Raw genomic sequence first — 18,790 nt, 5'->3', positions numbered from 1 at the left:
GACAGACAGGTAGGAAAGTCAACTCGTTCCGAGCATTTTGATTGGACGAACATTTCTTGGTCCTACGCCTTCCACAGAATATATAAATACAGATAAATACATTTAGACCACTTAACTTAATGATTGCTATCGGGATGTGAAGTGACTTTCAACCAGCATAACAAAAAATGTTTCTGAAGACAATCACCTATTGCACCTTTAAGTTGCCCTTAACAGTTTGTCTTTAAAATGTATCCACCATTCTAATTTTCTATTCAAATTCATTCATTGCAGTTGGTCCGATTTATATGAAATTTGGTGTGTATCATCTAGAGATGCTGCTGACAAAAAGTTTTTGATTCATTTAATCATATAGCAAATACAAGCTGGTAAGTCTTTGGGTGTGGCCAACAATAACTAAATTACCTAGATGTTGTAATTTCAACATCTGAACTGCATAGAAATGGACAACAGGACATTATAAGGAAACCTGCAAAGTTTCCTGAATTGTCATTGCAAGAAGGCACTATAAGTCAGCACAATCCTAACATTGCAACTCCAACCAAAGAAGTTTTTCAGAAATGGGCTATTTTGCAACAGCAGGTGTTCATGCCCTGAGGAAGTAGGAGGGAATTGTGACAGGAAATACTGGTTTGTTATAAAATGCTAGCAGGGGTCAGTTGTAATGTTTAGGTATAATTGCAGGTTCTGCAGTCCTCTCAGTTGTCATGTTTCTCCTCCCCCTCGTTTTCCTTCCACACACACACTCTCTTTAGCGCATGTGTGAGTCAGCAAAACGCTCGCTTAAATGCTGGAGCTTCATGGCCAGTGGAAGTGAGAGCTGCTGTTACATCAGCATCATGCATGAAAGATGATCCTGACTGAAGCAGGCAGAGAAGAACGAGGTAAATCATTGTTTTGTAGGCTACTTGACTGTGTTTGAGCAATAGTGGAAGAATGTCTTAAACTATTAATGTGTGTGTGTTTGTGTGTGTGGGTGGGTGTGTGCAGATGCAGCTCCTGCAGTGTTGTGGCTCCTGAGGCAAGATTAGGCCTGTACAGGCTAAATGTGTGTCAGCACGCATGCCCTGTCACACCTCATCATATGTGTCCAAAGGTCTGTTATGCCTTGTGCAGTTTCACTCAGTAAGACGATTAGGGGGAAAGCAGCTGGAAGAAGGAGTGAAACAACATTACTTCTGTATTAAAAATAACGGTAGGCTCACCTTTCATTTTTACAGCTTTTGCTCTCATATGTTGCATGTTGTTGTAAAATGTGAGACAGCTTCATTGAATTCACATAGTTTGACAGAACAACAGAACACTTCATTCTGAAGGAAAACAGCAAAACTCCCTCTAGCAATGGAGCTTAATAAACTAATACCATGGTAACATGTTCTTAAAGGGATACACACATGGATGAACATTCGCCAAATGAGAGTAAACATAGACGTAATAAAGTTGGCCATAGTAATCGGCCAAAACTTCATTGTAAACTGCAGTATTACAGTTTGCATGGAATTCTAGAAATGTGATCTATGAAAGCCACAGACATACAAACCGCCTACTAAAGAAAAGTGTTTTTGACTCGCACGACGATCAGATAAGTCCATCTATGATGATCTATGATCATTTTTTTTTGTGTGGTGACAATATGTGGTGACACACATATGGAATATTCTTCAGATTCATTAAATATAAAGAACATTTTCCTTAAACACTTCCACATCAGTGTTATTTTAATATAATTTATATACTACTATTAGTTTTTATTTTAATAGCTTCTTTTTCATTTTAGTTAATGTTTTAGTCATTTTGATGTGTCATTTTTGCTAGCTTTTTAATAACTAAATCGAGTTTTTATTACTTTGTATTTCGGTTTTAGTTATTTTCGCAGGCTACTTCGAATTAAACTAAACCAAAATGAGAAATGTTGCCTTTAAAACAAAATAAAATGAAAAGTTTTTTTAAAGTATATATTTTATTAAAATATTTATTTTCATCTACCCGTTAATGTTCAGTAAATAATTGTTGTTCTCAACCCCAACAATTGTCTTTTGTAGCTTCTTTTTCATTTTAGTTAATGTTTTAGTCATTTTGATGTGTCATTTTTTCTAACTTTTTAATAACTAAATCGAGTTTTTATTACTTTGTATTTCGGTTTTAGTTATTTTCGCAGGCTACTTCGAATTAAACTAAACCAAAATGAGAAATGTTGCCTTTAAAACAAAATAAAATGAAAAGTTTTTTTTAAGTATATATTTTATTAAAATATTTATTTTCATCTACCCGTTAATGTTCAGTAAATAATTGTTTTTCTCAACCCCAACAATTGTCTTTTGTTCTCATTAACAGTGCAGTTTTCAGTCTGTTGTGCCAACCATGCAAAATGTCAGTATGTGACCCTTGTTCTGTTTACCTCTGCTATGGGATTATGAATGACGGTTTTGTTGTTTATTAACTCTCATCAGTTCTACAAATCATCAATCAACTACATAATAATATGAAACCATCAGTTTAAAATAAAAAAAATAAGCTATATAGCACGGTGGCCGAGAGAGCTTAACGCGCTGTAAATAAAATAACACATGCAAATTGAAAAACACCAGCAAATTAAGAAAACATCTTTATCAGTTTGACAACACACGCGCTGCAAATACACACAACATCGGAAATGCATAAGGGAACCATGGTTTTACTATTAAAAAAATGGTGGTAAAATGGTAAACGCCAAATACATCATTACTACACTCTACAAATCATCAATCAACTACATAATAATATGAAACCATCAGTTTAAAATAAAAAAAATAAGCTATATAGCACGGTGGCCGAGAGAGCTTAACGCGCTGTAAATAAAATAACACATGCAAATTGAAAAACACCAGCAAATTAAGAAAACATCTTTATCAGTTTGACAACACACGCGCTGCAAATACACACAACATCGGAAATGCATAAGGGAACCATGGTTTTACTATTAAAAAAATGGTGGTAAAATGGTAAACGCCAAATACATCATTACTACACGTTTACTATAATAAAACCATGGTTCATTTTCGTAAGGGTTGTTGGGGTCCCCTTGAAACATTTCCGTTGTGGTCTATGCAATGCTTTTCTCTATTTGGTCATGTCGTGAGTATTTGCAGCGCGTGTGTTGTCAAACTGATTAAGATGTTTTCTTAATTTGCTGGTGCTTTTTCTATTTGCATGTGTTTTCTTAAGTCGCAGCGCGTTGAGCTCTCTCGGCCACCGTCATATAGGGGTTAGTGCAGGTTAATTTGAATTAATTAAAAACAAAGGAGAACATGTTTACACTAACGCACTTAATGGAAGTCAAATTTAACTGGTAACTTTCACCATGCCATAGAGCTCGATTTGTACTGGCCACACCTCTTTCTCACCCACTGAGGGAGATTATTTGCAAATGCAAATTGAAAAATGGTAGGCTAATAAAATCTGTTTAATACAGTGTCTCTACCAATAACAACATCCAATAGACTATGAATCAGTATTCGAATCACTGCACGGGCTCATGATATAATAATTATTGTAGACAGACAATAAAATACTGCCTTGGCATTTGAAAACTCAAATAGTGTTATTAACTTTCTGTTGTAGATGGCATTGGCGTTCCTGCCAGCACTGGCTCGTATGGCCGTAAGCGGCGGTACTCATGGAAACGAGCTGTCCGGTGTGTATGTGGTGCAGGAGATGGAGCAACAGCGGAAAGAGACGGGAGAGCACGCGTGGCCGATTCCCATTACAACCGTGCTGTCAAACCCACGGGCTGTGAGAGAGTGCAGGAGATACATTGACAGGGATATAAACCGCTGCTTCAACAGAGCCACGCTGAGGTGAGATGTGGAACTGCAGCATGGAATGTTGGAGCGTATAGCCTTCTGTATATTATATTCGTATGTACTCGTGTTAATTTCGTTAACGAAGACTATGACGAAAAATGTTCTTTGACGAGTTTTTTTCCCATGACGAAGACGAGACGAAGACGACAATGAGGTCAATAAACGATAACTAAGACTATATCAACATGCAATTTCGTTGACGAAATAAGACGAGACTAAAATGTATTAAAAAAGATAAAAACTTTACCAAAAACCTCTTTATTTTCGTCAAAAAAAGGAGACAAAATGTTTTTGCAGACTGCTCTACACGCCTCTACTAGCTCTACGAGCTTTCATGAGTGCGGTTGCCAGATATCAAGAGTTCTAATCCCCGAATCAGAGCTTCGCTGTTAAATTCATACATCTTCTGCGCGGTGTGTTTTGCTTATTTTAAGCAATCTAAGCAATCTGGCAACCATGCGCACGCGCTCACTCCTCGTTGCGGAAGCGCCGCCGCAGATGATCTGAAAAACAAACAAGCTATCATTACGATTATAATTTTGAGAAAAAAAAATCATTTTTATCAGTTTAACCATTATACAGAATGACGAAAATGTGACTAATATTTAATTGACTAAAAAACCTGACTAAAATGCGTATACATTTAATTGAATAAACAAAAACATGACAAGTTTGTCTAAATATGATAACTAAAATGTACATTTGAGTAAGACTAAGACGGTCTTGGTCAAAATTAATACTGCTGTACTGTTCATTAATAATAATCTTATTGCTAAAATGTCAAGTTTTCATTGACTAAAACTAGACTAAAATACTTCAGGTTTTCTTCGACTAAAACTAGACTAAAATACTTTAGATTTTCTTGGACTAAAACTAGACTAAAATGTTGAGACTTTTAGTCGACTAAAACTTGACTAAAACTAAATAGGATAAGGTTGACTAAATATGATAAAAACTAACAAGGACATTTTAGCCCGGGACTAAGACTAAGACTAAAATGAAAATAGCTGACAAAATTAACACTAGTATGTACGCATTATATACAGACGTTACGTTAAAAAATAGAACTGAGAAGGTTCTAAATTCTAGGTCTATTGTTTGATTTGAATTTGGCCATCTCAACCATTTTGACATTTGACGACCACTGATGCAGACCAGCCTAAAAATATAACTTTTAAAGTTAGAAAAATACCTTTTTGTCATTCTTATTATTTAGGGGTCTTGTTCCCCTCAGTGTCTGTGGTGGTTATGGCCCTGAGTTAAGTAGATGTTGACATGTGGTGCAGCACCACAAAAATTGCAAAGCGAGTAAATATATTTCAACATGCAAATATGTTACTGCATAGCTCTAAAATCCTCTGTTTCTTGCAGTTCTCCTATTACAGACAGCAGCCCGTATGAAGTCCGGCGCGCTCAGGAACTGAACAATCTGCTGGGGCCGAAAGGATCCACAGATGCAATGGACTTGATCTGTGACCTTCATAACACCACGGCTAACATGGGCCTCACACTGATCCATTACACGACCAGTGACTGGGTGACTCTGCACATCTGCAAATACTTACAGGCAAGAACATCACAAGTGTGCTTCAATAAACACCATACTGGAAACCAAGGTCAGTCGTTCTCAACTGGTGGGAGGTTTGACCCAAATTTGGACAGACAACAAAGGGAAAAACAATGGTAAATGCAAAAAATAAATTGCAATTTAGAAGCAAAAATAAAAAAGTAATAGTTAGGAGAGCAAAATAAATAAATACACGAAAATACCCAGTGATGTAATGTATTCTGACTACTTTTGGATTACTTTTAGATTACTTTTGACCTAACTTGTTTATAGATTTAAATGGGATTATTGTTATAGAAAAAATATATATGACCATTACCTGGCATCAGAGAACATGCAAATGTGTTGTTAAATTATTTGTAGTATTACCTTTAAATCTCAGGGGGGCTTCAAGTAAATATTTTAGGTCAGAGGGGTTTGACTGACAAAAAAGTTTGGGAATCCCTGCATCACAAGAACAAACATAAAAGCATGAAAACAGCACTGACATGAACAAAGCCTTCCAGGTTTTAAATAATTTTGTGAGTTATACATCAGAAGTGTTTAGTAACTTGCGTAATTCGTCTCATAAATGGAATAATTGACTGAAAGGTGCTTTTGTCCCCAAATTCAGATGCATGGATTGCAAATTAATTTACGTGACATTTACATGGCCATTATATATTGTGAATACTCACTGTATACAGTAGAATATTTCTTAAGAAGTAAAATATAAGAAAAAAAAAAGAAGAATTAGGGAGAATTAATTATGGATAATTTACTGCCATTGTTTGAATGAGTTGTAATCATGTAATCCATAAAAAAGTAACTGTAATCTGATTATGAGCATTTTAAAAACATTATATAATCTAATTACAAGAACTTAATTTTTGGAATCTGATTACGTAATCCAGATTGCATGTAATCAGTTACTACCCAGCGCTGAAAATACCCAATATTCAGTGTAAATTATGGGTCCTGAAGAAAACCAGTTAAGAGCCACAGACCTAGGTTTTTGTTTATGTGCCATTTTTGTGTTTTGATGTTGTGTGTTGTCATGTACACATTTAAGACTAAGATAACCAAAGTGCCTGTGAGAGTGCTGGTACTGGATGTCCCGATTAGTGATGCTTATTCCTTGGAGTCTGTATCCAAGCATGGCTTTTGTAAGTGATGGTGATCATCTCATTGCATTTGCTTTGTGTACTCAACTACAAATGCACATTCAGATGACCTGTGTTTCTGTAGCAATAGAGGTCGGGCCGCAGCCGCATGGTGTCGTCAGGGCTGACATCTATACCATTATGAAAGAGGCCGTCGACTTGACAATCGACTGGATCCACAAATTCAACTCAGGTACTGTTAGACCTAATCAGACGTGGCTTATATTTTTGTGTCGTAAGTGTGTTTTATATCAAACTATGTTGTTTTCAGGAACGGTGTTTGAAGGCGGGGATGTGGAAGCCTTTAAGTTTATCAAAAGTGTGGATTATCCCAGAGATCCAGAGACTCGGACTCTCACCGCTGCCATTCATCCTCAGCTGCAGGTGCCAGTCATGCTGCTATTTATTATATTTACACACAGAGTTAGCAGGAACATGTCCAGATGATAAGAAAATTAAGTTTATTTTAGAACCAGTTACTTTCTTTTTATCCATTTTTATTACAGTAATGGCAAAGTATTAATTTATCATGGTAGTATTTGTAGTTTTGCTTTTTTTTAATGGGAATTATACAAAAAGGGAAAACGTAGATGTCTATATGCAAATGTGCTTTGCAAATTACAGAATGTCGGAATGCAATAAATTTAATGGGATTGAAAATATGCAAAATATAATTGATTTTCTTGATTTGGGGTCAAATGTGACCTAGATAAGTTTATGTGAAATACACCCAAAATCTGAACTGTTTTTCATTGTTGTTTTTGTTTTTTCTAGGACAGAGACTTCTGTCTCCTCAAGCGGGGAGACCCTTTGTTTTTGTCATTTTCTGGAGAAACTGTGAAGTATGAAGAAGAGCCACTTCATCCTTTCTTTATCAATGAAGCTGCCTACTATGAAAAGGAAATCGCTTTTCACTTGGGAAAAAAGATGATGCTGACAATTCCATCAGTGCAGGTGCAGAAAGACTGAAGGATGAGAGAGGAGAAGATATTAAACTCAGCACAATTACCAACACCAATCAGATGATTTTAAAAGAATGTCACTCAAATTATTTTAACAATGACTTATAACTCAGGTACACTGCATACTTGTTTGTAGCTATATGACAATGAAAGACTCATTTTGATCTGCTGCTAAAACACAAGCAACGGTGTTCTGGATGAAAAGATATTTATTGTGACCAGCAAAATGTTCACTTGACAGGAACGTGTACAAAACTGTATAAAAAAGGCAAAACCATCTGAAGTATTTCAGACACCATCGTGATGTCACAGTGGGCTGTGGAGTGTGAGGTATCCTCTTGATTGTATTGCTCATATGCTGTTGCTCTCGCCTGACTGTTTTGAGAAAATTGAGCCTCTCGTGGGCTCGGAACAAAAAGATTAAATAAAAAGCACACTCACTTGAAAAAAACATGATCTCAAATACTACAACACGAAGAATAAACCACATGACACAATGAAAGTAAGTGAAGCTGGATGTGGACGGTGTGATTTTTACCACTGGTACAATTTTTGCACAATATGATCCCAGTGAAATCTTGAGTAAAATCTACAACCGACTGCAAGTCATCAACAGATTTTTACATCAAAGTGTGCATGACATACGTGATGAATGACAGCAGCAACTGGAAGTTTTAAGTCACTCGTCCACATCATTTGACATTGAGCCTTTGCATTCATTTCACCAATGTTTTGAGTGTCAGTTTTGGCTTTATATGCACTAATTTTCTTGTCATATTGTCTATGCAATCGTAAACCGCTGAGAAAATCTACAAAGTATAACAAAAACATCATGGTGAAAAATCACATAACGTGCACCAGCTAAATGTTTTATATGAAATATAAATAAGTATATAACCAACCACAGCTGAGATGGTTTTAAATTGCAACCTGAACCATCACAAAACATTGGATTCTAAACAAAGTTACTAAACAAGTGTAAAGTACATAAAGATTACATTCTCAAAGAGAAACTAAATGGTAAACAACAGAGTAAAACCAATGCAAAGCACAAGAAAAAATAATAAATAAGCAAACCAAATGATCAGGGAAAGAAACAAAAGGCTCGAGTGGTTAATGATTATGACAGAAACAAACATTCAGTCTTTCAGGCCAAGGCAAAACCCTATTGCATCTTGGGATTGCGAAGCGCTAAAATACAATCACTTCAAGATGTAACCGAGTAGCTACAACACAGGCCGAATAAAAAACACAAAAGGTGTGTTATTTCAAACAAGAGAAGATGAAACTAAACATAACTCATTGAAATTAGTTTAGGTCAACAGGTAAAGTGTGACTAAACAAAAGGTGAAGCCCTGAATAACTACGGTTTAATGTTTATAGATGCTTTTCTGTTGAGCAAGAGTCTGACTGGCTGCGGGTGAGAAGTTGTGTTTCTCATCTTTAACAGCACAGATGCAAAAAGAGTGGTTAAAAAGGCAGTTATATAGTAGTAAGATCCTTCAAGAAATGATTATATTCACAGGAGAGTGCTATGGGTGGGGGGCATTAGTTAACCTGCTAACATTGAGTGGTGTGTTCAGACTGTTTCCTTCATAATTTTAGCTTGATTAGTGGTAAAAGCAGCCGCTGAAGCAAACGTGGCTGTGTGCCTTCTATGAGAGCGGACAATTGCTTCGGTGACACTATAGTCAGTCCTCTATTGCCTAGGCAACCCTGTAGGCTGTCATTCGAGTGTAGTGTTGGCGGTGGCTCCTCGCGGCCCATATGAAGAGCGCAGCAGCCATGATCTGCAGCGGAGACGAGACCAGGGCCAAAAACAAGGACCAGCCCGGAGAATAGTCCATCCCCTCTGGCAGCTCGGATATTTCGTGTATCAAATGCATCCCCGCAAGGAAACAGCATACAGTTGCCATGGAACATAGGCCTGAGAAAACAAAATACGTCAAATTATAATGATCTCTTTTTCTGGGTGCTGTGGAAATGCAGGCATTAGCTGTTATTACTGTCTTACCGGCCAGCAGATGCAGCAGCCCTACAAATAGTGTGGGAGTGATACTGCGGCAAAGGCAGGCGCACACTCCGATCAACGCCGCGAGAAACACCAGCCCCACAGAGACCAGCGGCAACAGGAACTGACACTTCCACAGGTCTGTGGACACAAACATTCAAAACATAATGACAAAGCAAATGACAAAACATCCTGTTGCTCACTGCGGCTGGTTAAGTCAAATACTATATTATATACTATATTATATTATACCAGCCGCAGTGAGCAACAATCATTCATATATGTGACCCTGGAAAAAAAAACAGTCATAAGGGTCAATTTTCTGAAATTGAGATTTATACATCATCTGAAAGCTGAATAAATAAGCTTTCCATTGATGTATGGTTTGTTAGGATAGGACAATATTTGGAAAATTTGGAATCTGAGGGTGCAAAAAAAAATTAAACATCAAAATATTGAGAAAACTGCCTTTAAATTTGTCCAAATTAAGTTCTTAGCAATGCATATGACTAATCAAAAATTAAGCTTTAATATATTTACAGTAGGAAATTTACAAAATATCTTCATGGAACATGATCTTTACTTAATATCCTAATGATTTTTGGCATAAAAGAAAAATTTATAATTTTTACCCATACAATGTATTTTTAGCTATTGCTACAAATATACCCCAGCGACTTAAGACTGCTTTTGTGCTCCAGGGTCACATATAATATATGAATGATTCTAACTTAAAAAAGGAAACATCTCCATAGGACTGTGTCTAGACAATAAACAATTATAAGTGAATGGAATGAGCATTAAAAACAATATTGAGAACTCTTTTCATTGTAGCTATTAAATGGAAAATCATTTTATGACACAGCAGGTTTTTATTATGTGTGCTAATGAAAGAGCTGGGCAATATATATTTAATGTTTTCAATGTCTTCAACATGATTTTAATGGCAATATAAAATTAGGCAGCATCATTTTAACATGTTTTTATTTGGTCATTAAGTTTACAATAAAATGTGTCATATAAATGAAAAGAAATAAAAATCTTCCCAATATTTACACTACTATTCAAAAGTTTGCGGACTGTAAGATTTTTTAAATGTTTTTGAAATTAGTCTCTTCTTCTCACCAAGATTGCATTTATTTGATCAAAAATACAGTAAAAGCAGTAATATTGTGAAATATTATTACAATTTAAAATAACTGTTTTCTATGTGAATATATTTTAAACTGTAATTTATTCCTGCGATGTTAAGGTTCATTTTTCAGCATCATTGATTACTCCAGTCTTTAGTATCACATGATCCTTCAGAAATCATTCTAATATGCTGATTTGCTGCTCAAGAAACATTTATTATTATTATCAATGTTGAAAACAGTTGTGCTGCTTCATGTTTTTGCGGACACCGTGATACATTTTTCCCAGAATTCTTTAATAAATAGAAAGTTCAAAAGAACAACATTTATTTGAAACAGCAATCTTTTGTAACACTTTAAATGTCTTTACTGTCACTTTTGATCAATTTAATGCATCCTTGCTGAATAAAAGTATTAATTCCCTTATATACAACTAGAAATACCCCGGCATTTTAAATGGCAGTGTGTAAATAAAATTGAATATCATCTAATGAAAGCCGTAAAAAGTATAGGTGTATGTACATGATTTAGTCATGACGTACAGGTACGCAGCAGATCTTCTCCGCTGTTAATATTTCCAGGAGATCTGTACTTGGATTCCCACTGCTGTGGCAAAGTAAAGGCCTGGCATTTAGTCACCATTATTGGATCTGGAAAAGAAGGACGCAGAGAGCAGACAAAGCAACATGTAGTTAGCATCCATTTTTAACTTAATGCACAACTAATAAAAATGCATTATCATAAATGACAAAGTGGAACATTCTCTCCTCACCAGGCTCTTTAAACCAGTGCGAGTCTTGGGGCACCAGAATGCAGCGCCACCAGAGACCCAGCGTGCCATTGAGCCGGAACAGAGCGACGCTGTAGATCCTCTCATCCACGTCCTCTGCCTCAAAGTCCTGCCGTAGGGTCTGCAGGTCCGAGCCATTGTTGGCGTCATTGCTGGCCGGCTGGCTGTGGTACTGGTACCAGTGCTGCGTTCCCATGGCAACAGAGAAATAGACGGTGGCAAGCAGGCTCAGCACAGAGCCGATAACCAGCGCCGTGGCATAACGGTTGTCCACCATGGTTTTGAAGATGTAATACAAAAAGACTTTCTGTAGATGGCCGACAATTAACTCTTTAGTAGATGAGTGTGGTGACTGATGTGAGGAGAACGGTCATATCATTTGTATAGTTTTTGGTGACAGAGGTTGCTTTTCATCCTCCTATAATATCCAGCACAGAACGCCAGATCTCATCCTCATGGACGTGATCCTTCTTGAGATCAAATGAAGGGAGTCATCTGCAACAGAGAAGAGTGTGATTAATTCTTAAAGTAGTCAAACAAAGTCATGTTTACATAAGTAACAAGTTAATACACTTTTTACGGAGGAATAAGTCATAGGTTTTGCCAAGGTTTGCCAAAGACACTCCCAGTTTCGAGGCATTTAGCCAGGCAGCTAGACATCCATGAGTCTGTCTATTGCATGACTGTAAAATAATCTGTACTTACTATTGCACAAGCTATTTCTGATAAAAGCCACTAAACCGCACATAACAAATGGTATAACAAAACACTAAATAAAAGATTTCATATAATCAAAAAATTAAAAAAAATTCAATCCAATAAACAAAAAACAAAAAGTGCTCTTTACCAGGTCGATGTGTACGTTATTATTATTATTCAGTTAACTATATAATACAATAATTTTCGCAGCGTTAAAATGCACAACGTAACATTTCTTTCCATGTATAATTTAGATATATTTAACTGACACAATAGATTAATGTTCAATATTTCGTACATTAAAGCTGTTTGACGTTGGCTAGCATGAGAGCTAACAGGCGGATTTTAAGCGACATACTCGAGAATTTCGCGAATAAAAAACAAAGTATTTAAACTTGGAGTGTTCTGTACTTTATATAGCAATGAAACACCTCATGTAGGTTCTTGTTTAAAGCAAAAAAAGCAGTTTGTGATTGCCACTTACCATATTGCTCACACCCTTGGCGCTGACGACGATTCCATTTCCGGTTACGATTACGAATGCTCGTGCTGCACATCACAACCTCAATCCACGCTTAAATTCATCCCCAATATTTAAGGTATTTTTAGTGGAATTTGATTGTTTTATATCTTCTCTGAAATTGTTAAAAAACAGAAAGTCATTAACATGTTTATGTTGACATTATTTTCAGTGCCCGTTACTAATTAATGTCACACTTTGTATAGCACTGACTCTCTTATGCTATGCTCTGTTTGTTATTTGTTCTATTTTCATTAATAATAAAAAAAAAATAAAAAAAAAAGATCAAGAGTTAAAAACTGTGAAAAAAACAAACAAACAAAAAAAAAACCTCAATCCACACAGACAAGGGCACAATCTTCTTCTTCTGTGGATTTATTGGCGGGTCGCATACCAAGGGCACAATCAGCGCGCTCGACGGACTAGATGCGCGTTTGATTCTAGGTTTTAGGTTTTTACACGTCCTGACCAAAACGGAAGGACACAAAAAGATAAGGAACTAAAACGTTTTCTTCTTCACGCTGTCCTTGCCTTTTAAAAGTGGCTTATATATTGTATGCTCCATTTAGTTGGGTCTCAGTCTACTTTCCCTTCAACAACATTTTAGTTTTTGGGGGGGAACCCAGACAATTAGATTCGTATTATTATTTAATATTTTCACATCAACATTATTATTATAAGATATTAGAAACAAAGAAGCAGTATAATGTTTGAAAGAATCGGTGGGTATATGACAATCATTGTCTTTCTGCCATAAGCAGCTCAAATCCTCCTGTTTTTGCATGCCATAAAATTATTATTATTATTTTTTTAATTATATGCATCTGAAAAGGTGAACATGCTTTTGGCATTTCACACCATAAGTGAATCGCTGCTCACTTGGAGATTTCACATATAAAACAAAATTCTTGTAAACCACCCTGCTTGCCTTTAGACCCCTGAAATAAAACAAATGTGAAATCAAATCACCATATATCTCTGATAAAGACCGTTTGTATAAAATAATGCAGTTTATTTCACACACAACCATAGATTTTTGAACTGCTTTAACAGTACAATTAATAGACATACAGTGTACAGATACAAAAACATTCAACATTAGCTATTTCATAGTGATGTATCACAAAGCATGTGGTGTAAAAAAGTCACTAATTTGCAAAAAAAAAAAAAAGGCACTTGACTAAACACCATACCATGTTTGTCAAAATAAAAACGAAGATTTCTATATATATATTCAAAAGAATTAAAAGTGCAAATAATAGAAGGACTTAAAATCAGCTGTAGAAAATCAATATTAACATCATCTTAAAGGCATCTAATGCATTAAAATTACGATCACAGCTCATTTTCTGAGCAGCATTGATACCTGAGAATTACTGTACATGTGCGAGATATTACTGTACATTCACAGTGATCACATATTCCATACAATACTCGTGCATGTCATATCCTTTACAGCTTCCTATTTCATTCCTTCAGATCAGTGAAATGTGTGATGCGAATGTTTTATTCTAAGATCGTTCTGCTCCAGAAGGTCTTGTCTGTTGAGCTACTCTTGAAGAGGCCGGTTGACTTCACAGTGCCGTTTATGACAGGAGTGTCAGTGAACTCCACCGTGCAGGAACCTGAGGAGCAAGGTGACGCCTCCAACTCCAGAACAGTTATGTTGTTCTGGACGGAGGTGCTGAGCAGGTGGGCTGGGACAAAGAGGGTCACCTGTGGCCCACGGGACGGCCAGTAGCGGCCCACGTTAAAACCGTTAATCCACACTTGACCCTGAAATAAAAAGTACGTTATGATCTCTTTATAATTATTCCAGTGCTAATCTATTGGGGATTCTGATCTCTTCACATCGATCAATGGATTTCAGTGAAGCCAAGAGCAGCAGTTAAGACTCCTACCTTCCTCCAGTTGGGAAACTGGATGTATGTGTCCTGAGGGAGGTCAGGAATGCCGTCGGGGATGATGAAGCTGCCAGCGTAGAAGGTTGGAGGTGAAAGAGCAGGAGGAGAGGAGGTGGTGAAGCTGGTGGAGGTGGAGATGAATCCGCTTGATGCCGACAACAGCCCCTCGCGCACTGCTTCATCTATACTCAGAGAGTACACCGTCCAGTTACCCAGAACATCAGCACCCAGAGTCAGATTAAACACCAGACCCTGAGGAACAGAGAGAGGAAAAGAAAAAAAACAGAGATATGGAAAAGGGAAGAAAGGGTATGGAAAATGGTAAAGATGGAAAAAATAGTAATAAAAAAATGAATAAAAATAATAGTTATTATTCTTACAGAAGTTTTAAGAATTTTATGTGCTTTTATCATTTTTATGAATTCGTTTTTTAATATTACTAATATTTAATACTACTACTACTTTACATACATATATATATATATATATTCCTATTTAGGTTTAATTTATTTTCATTTCAGTTTAAGTGTTAATTTTATTTATTTCCAGTTTAATTTTAGTGCTTCAATTTAAACTTATTTCAGTTTCTCATTTTCATTTATTCTAAGTTTTTCAGCTTTATTTTTATATTTTATTTTATTTTAGCCTTATTTCAATTAACAAAAATGTTTTAGAAGTTTGTAGTTAGTAGTTTGTTTTAGTTAACGATAATAACCCTGCTGTGGACATGGCTTGAAAGCTGAGGAATTACAGTCAAATTTTTTCAGTGGGATTTATAGATTTACGCTGTAGAATGTTAGAACGGGCTGGGCGACTGAGAATTAGGGGCCGTTTACATGACAACGTTTTCAGCCAAAAACAGGAAACTTTTTATGCGTTTTGCCTGTTCGTCTACACGACAACGGCGTTTTGGGGACTGAAAACGACTATTTTTGAAACGGGAATCTTTGAAAACGGTGACGTCATGCGCGTGCGTAGTACGTGTTAGGTATGTAGACATGCGCAGTACGTGTCGATTTTAAAGGAAAGCGTGAACAAACATACACAACAATGGCAGAGTATATGGTACTGTTGTTGCTGCTCAAGAGTTTGCTAACGCTTCTTCAGCAAAGTGTGGATTTACTTCACCAATATTACAACCAACAGCGGACACAACATATAATCGTCACTTCCCTACAGGTACTGTTTACTAACAAGGTGACAGCGCCAACTACTGGCCTGGCATACGTAATACAGCGCTTTTGGCCGTTTTCACGGATATGTGTAAACGCGAATCGTTTTGAAAACGTCGTCGTGTATTCGTGAAACTTTTTAAAAAATGCAAGGGAAAAACTTTTCCGTTTTTGACTACATCGTTGTCGTGCAAACGTAGCCTTAGAAAAACAGGAAGTGAATAGGAAAGTTTTGGTTGCCTTGAAGTCATTAATTTCTCTGCCGTAGTTGATTCTGCCCATGTTCTCCACTAGGACGTCCACACGGCTGCCAGCTTTCCCTGTTATATTGATGGTGAGTGCCTTGTTCCTCTCCAAAATACCAGCAGCAATCTGAACAGTAAAAAGATTTATTAAGCACAGGATGAAATTAAACAATTGCACCTGTTCAAAAGTTTGGGGTCAGTAAGATTTTGAAATGCTTTTGAAAGAACTGTTTTCTATTTGAATATATTTTAAAATTTAATTTATTAATGCAAAGCTGAATTTTCAGCATCATTATTCCAGTCTTCAGTGTCACATGATCCTTCAGAAATCATTCTAATATGCTGATTTGATGCTCAAGAAACATTTCTTCTTATTATTATTATCATCAGTGTTGAACACTTGTGCTGCTTCATCTTACTGCCCCAAACTTTTGAACGGTAGTATATAAGAATGTTGTGTTATTCAAAAGCTTCCAATTAGATATAAATTTGTGCACAAACTTTATCTTATGTTAAAATCTTACAGAGCTGTTTCACCATCGCAGCTATTATGATTGAGTAACTCATAGTTCAATAAGACAGTCAACAGAGTAAAACAGTGCTGCTTACACCATCAATGGATATATATGCCCGATCATGGACTCCATTTAGCGGGGACGACAGCGGGGTGGGCTTCAAACAGTTGACAGGTAACACAGTCTGATACAGCATAAAGCCAAAGGCCTGACGAGATAATGAGACATCCATATTCAACGCACAAATAAGACAAAGCAATGAGCACAGAGGGACCATGTAAATAACTAACATTACTGAACATAACTTCACATTTACTGACGAGACGTGACATACCTGATTCATTTCAGTAAATGTTGGTGGGTAAAGAGTTTTTACAGGGCCAGAGAAAGATAATATATCTAAAGACTCTGACACTGTCTTGAGCTGCAAGGACAAAGAGATCAATCACACTTCAGTTAGTAAGAAAAACTGAGGAGTTATACAGAAAACATAATAATGTAAATATCAAAAATCATAAATACATTATAAATCATGTTACAACAGTAGACAGGCAAAGATGCAAAAAACCATTTACCTTCTTCATTTGCACCTGTCCATAAGCAAATTTAGGCATTGATGGAGGCAGCAGTCCTTCTGGTATCTCTTTGTACTGTATAAAAAAAAATAACCAATCAGATCAATTTGCATCATTAGTGGCCATTGCATTTCTCTATCAAAAATCACAATTCTTTTGAGAAATGTGACCCTGGAGCACAAAACCAGTCTTAAGTCGCTGGGGTATATTTGTAGCAATAGCCAAAAATACATTGTATGCGTCAAAATTATCGATTGCCAAAAATCATTAGGATATTAAGTAAAGATCATGTTCCATGAAGATATTTTGTAAATTTCCTACCGTAAATAAATAAAAACTTCATTTTTGATTAGTAATATGCATTGCTAAAAACTTTTCCTATCCTAACAACAATGGAAACAATGGAAAGCTTATTTATTCAGCTTTCAGATGATGTATAAATCTCAATTTCGAAAAAATTGACTGGTTTTGTGGTCCAGGGTCACAAATAGCTAATTTTCCCATTGACCTAATTTTACCATTTTGATGACTTCTCTTATGGCGAAATACTTTTCTGTGAGGTCTCCAGCTTCCGTGAGTGGGGCGTCATAGTCATAGCTGGTTGGTTGAGGACCATAAGGAGAGTTGGCGCCTATAATGCGATTAAAAACATGAATCGAGAAACTTGAAACTTATTTTTGGCTTGTTGAGGTACAAATCTCCAAAACCTACCATTCCAATAGCCAAAGTTAGTTCCACCGATGAACATATATCTTGATAACAATAACAAAAAAATTAAGTCAATTATAAAAATCAATCAATTTCTTTCAAAAGTCAAATATCTCAGTTCAGTTGTTATTATAGGCGACCAACTCACAAGTTGACATTGGCTCCCATTTCCAGAATTTCATTGAGACTCTTGACCACAGCAGCTGTGGGAATGACGACATGTTTCTCGCCCCAGTGATCCAACCAGCCTGTGTAGAACTCAGAGTTCACCTGCAAAAAACAAAACAAAACGCCTTCTTTTCCATTTTCCAGAGCACATTTCTATCTTTTAGAAATGTTTATGCATGAGGGGCATCACATTTTATCACTTTGGATAAAAGCATTTGCTTAATGAATACATGTAAATGTAGTTCAAAGCAGCTTTGCCCTCCAGTGTCTATATATTCAACCAATGATAGGAAGGTTTTTGGTTCTTACCAAAGGCCCACGTGGCTCTGCATGTCTCTGTGCTTCAAAAGCAGCAGTCACATTTGAACCTGCACAAAAATACAACAATGCATTTTTTTATTAAATTCCATAATTTCAGAGTTAAAAGCCTGTAATGTCAGAAGTTAAGTAATTAGCATTTTTTTTAAAACACTTTAAGGAACGTGAAGGTAATTTATAAGTGATATGGGTGATATATAGGATATGCAGACCTGGGCCGAAGTCAACGGTGGCATAGATGCCCTGGAGGGACCCACACTTGAGATAACCCACACCTGCTCCATCTGTGGTGAACAGGACCACCTCTTCTCCCAGATGAGAGCGGAACAGCTGGCTGAGATGCCGCATGTAATTATAATCACAGGCAAAGTAACTCCCATATTCATTCTCCACCTGCGTATGGGAAAAAAAGTATTTATTTGTCCAGAAAAAGGGTGAAAAAATATAAATAAATATGTGTTATTTATTTACATATAGTTCCTTTATATATTTTTACTCTTCTTTAGGATTATATATATA

General features: G+C 36.4%; 3 protein-coding genes across 4 annotated transcripts in view; 1 reads left to right on the top strand and 2 right to left on the bottom strand.

Annotated features, from left to right (window-relative positions):
* Positions 1-803: 803 nt before the first annotated feature.
* On the top strand, positions 804-7,613 carry acy3.2 (aspartoacylase (aminocyclase) 3, tandem duplicate 2). Its single transcript, XM_016560171.1, has 8 exons — positions 804-884; positions 991-1,195; positions 3,601-3,836; positions 5,214-5,409; positions 6,461-6,554; positions 6,637-6,744; positions 6,823-6,935; positions 7,326-7,613. Exons 3-8 carry the CDS (start codon positions 3,601-3,603, stop codon positions 7,518-7,520), a joined length of 942 nt encoding a protein of 313 aa, XP_016415657.1. The 5' UTR covers positions 804-884; positions 991-1,195; the 3' UTR covers positions 7,521-7,613.
* A 91-nt stretch (positions 7,614-7,704) lies between these two features.
* Positions 7,705-13,062, bottom strand: cldnd1b (claudin domain containing 1b). Of its 2 annotated transcripts, XM_016560178.1 has the most exons (6): positions 12,998-13,062; positions 12,631-12,709; positions 11,430-11,942; positions 11,200-11,307; positions 9,528-9,665; positions 7,705-9,440 (listed from the first exon to the last, which is right to left on the bottom strand). In XM_016560178.1, the coding sequence occupies exons 3-6, from the start codon at positions 11,722-11,724 to the stop codon at positions 9,220-9,222; spliced, it is 762 nt and encodes a 253-aa protein (XP_016415664.1). In that variant the 5' UTR covers positions 11,725-11,942; positions 12,631-12,709; positions 12,998-13,062; the 3' UTR covers positions 7,705-9,219. The 2 variants fall into 2 exon arrangements, with proteins under 2 accessions (XP_016415664.1, XP_016415665.1); XM_016560179.1 differs by lacking the exons at positions 12,631-12,709; positions 12,998-13,062 and adding an exon at positions 12,445-12,536.
* Positions 13,063-13,657: 595 nt separating this feature from the next.
* The window catches only part of glb1 (galactosidase, beta 1), a 7,111-nt gene continuing 1,978 nt past the window's right edge, over positions 13,658-18,790 (bottom strand). The window contains 11 exon segments of the mRNA XM_016560211.1: positions 13,658-14,442; positions 14,568-14,822; positions 15,983-16,114; positions 16,597-16,710; positions 16,837-16,926; positions 17,078-17,152; positions 17,596-17,708; positions 17,789-17,829; positions 17,934-18,055; positions 18,263-18,321; positions 18,484-18,751. Of these exon segments, the coding sequence (XP_016415697.1) occupies positions 14,173-14,442; positions 14,568-14,822; positions 15,983-16,114; positions 16,597-16,710; positions 16,837-16,926; positions 17,078-17,152; positions 17,596-17,708; positions 17,789-17,829; positions 17,934-18,055; positions 18,263-18,321; positions 18,484-18,751 (1,539 nt within the window). The 3' untranslated portion in view covers positions 13,658-14,172.

This window comes from Sinocyclocheilus rhinocerous, unplaced genomic scaffold, assembly GCF_001515625.1.
Source record: "Sinocyclocheilus rhinocerous isolate Xijiao unplaced genomic scaffold, SAMN03320098_v1.1 scaffold107, whole genome shotgun sequence".
Lineage (NCBI taxonomy): Eukaryota > Metazoa > Chordata > Actinopteri > Cypriniformes > Cyprinidae > Sinocyclocheilus > Sinocyclocheilus rhinocerous.
The sequence above is the reverse complement of the archived record's forward strand: the minus strand, read 5'-3'. Positions and strand labels throughout refer to the sequence as shown.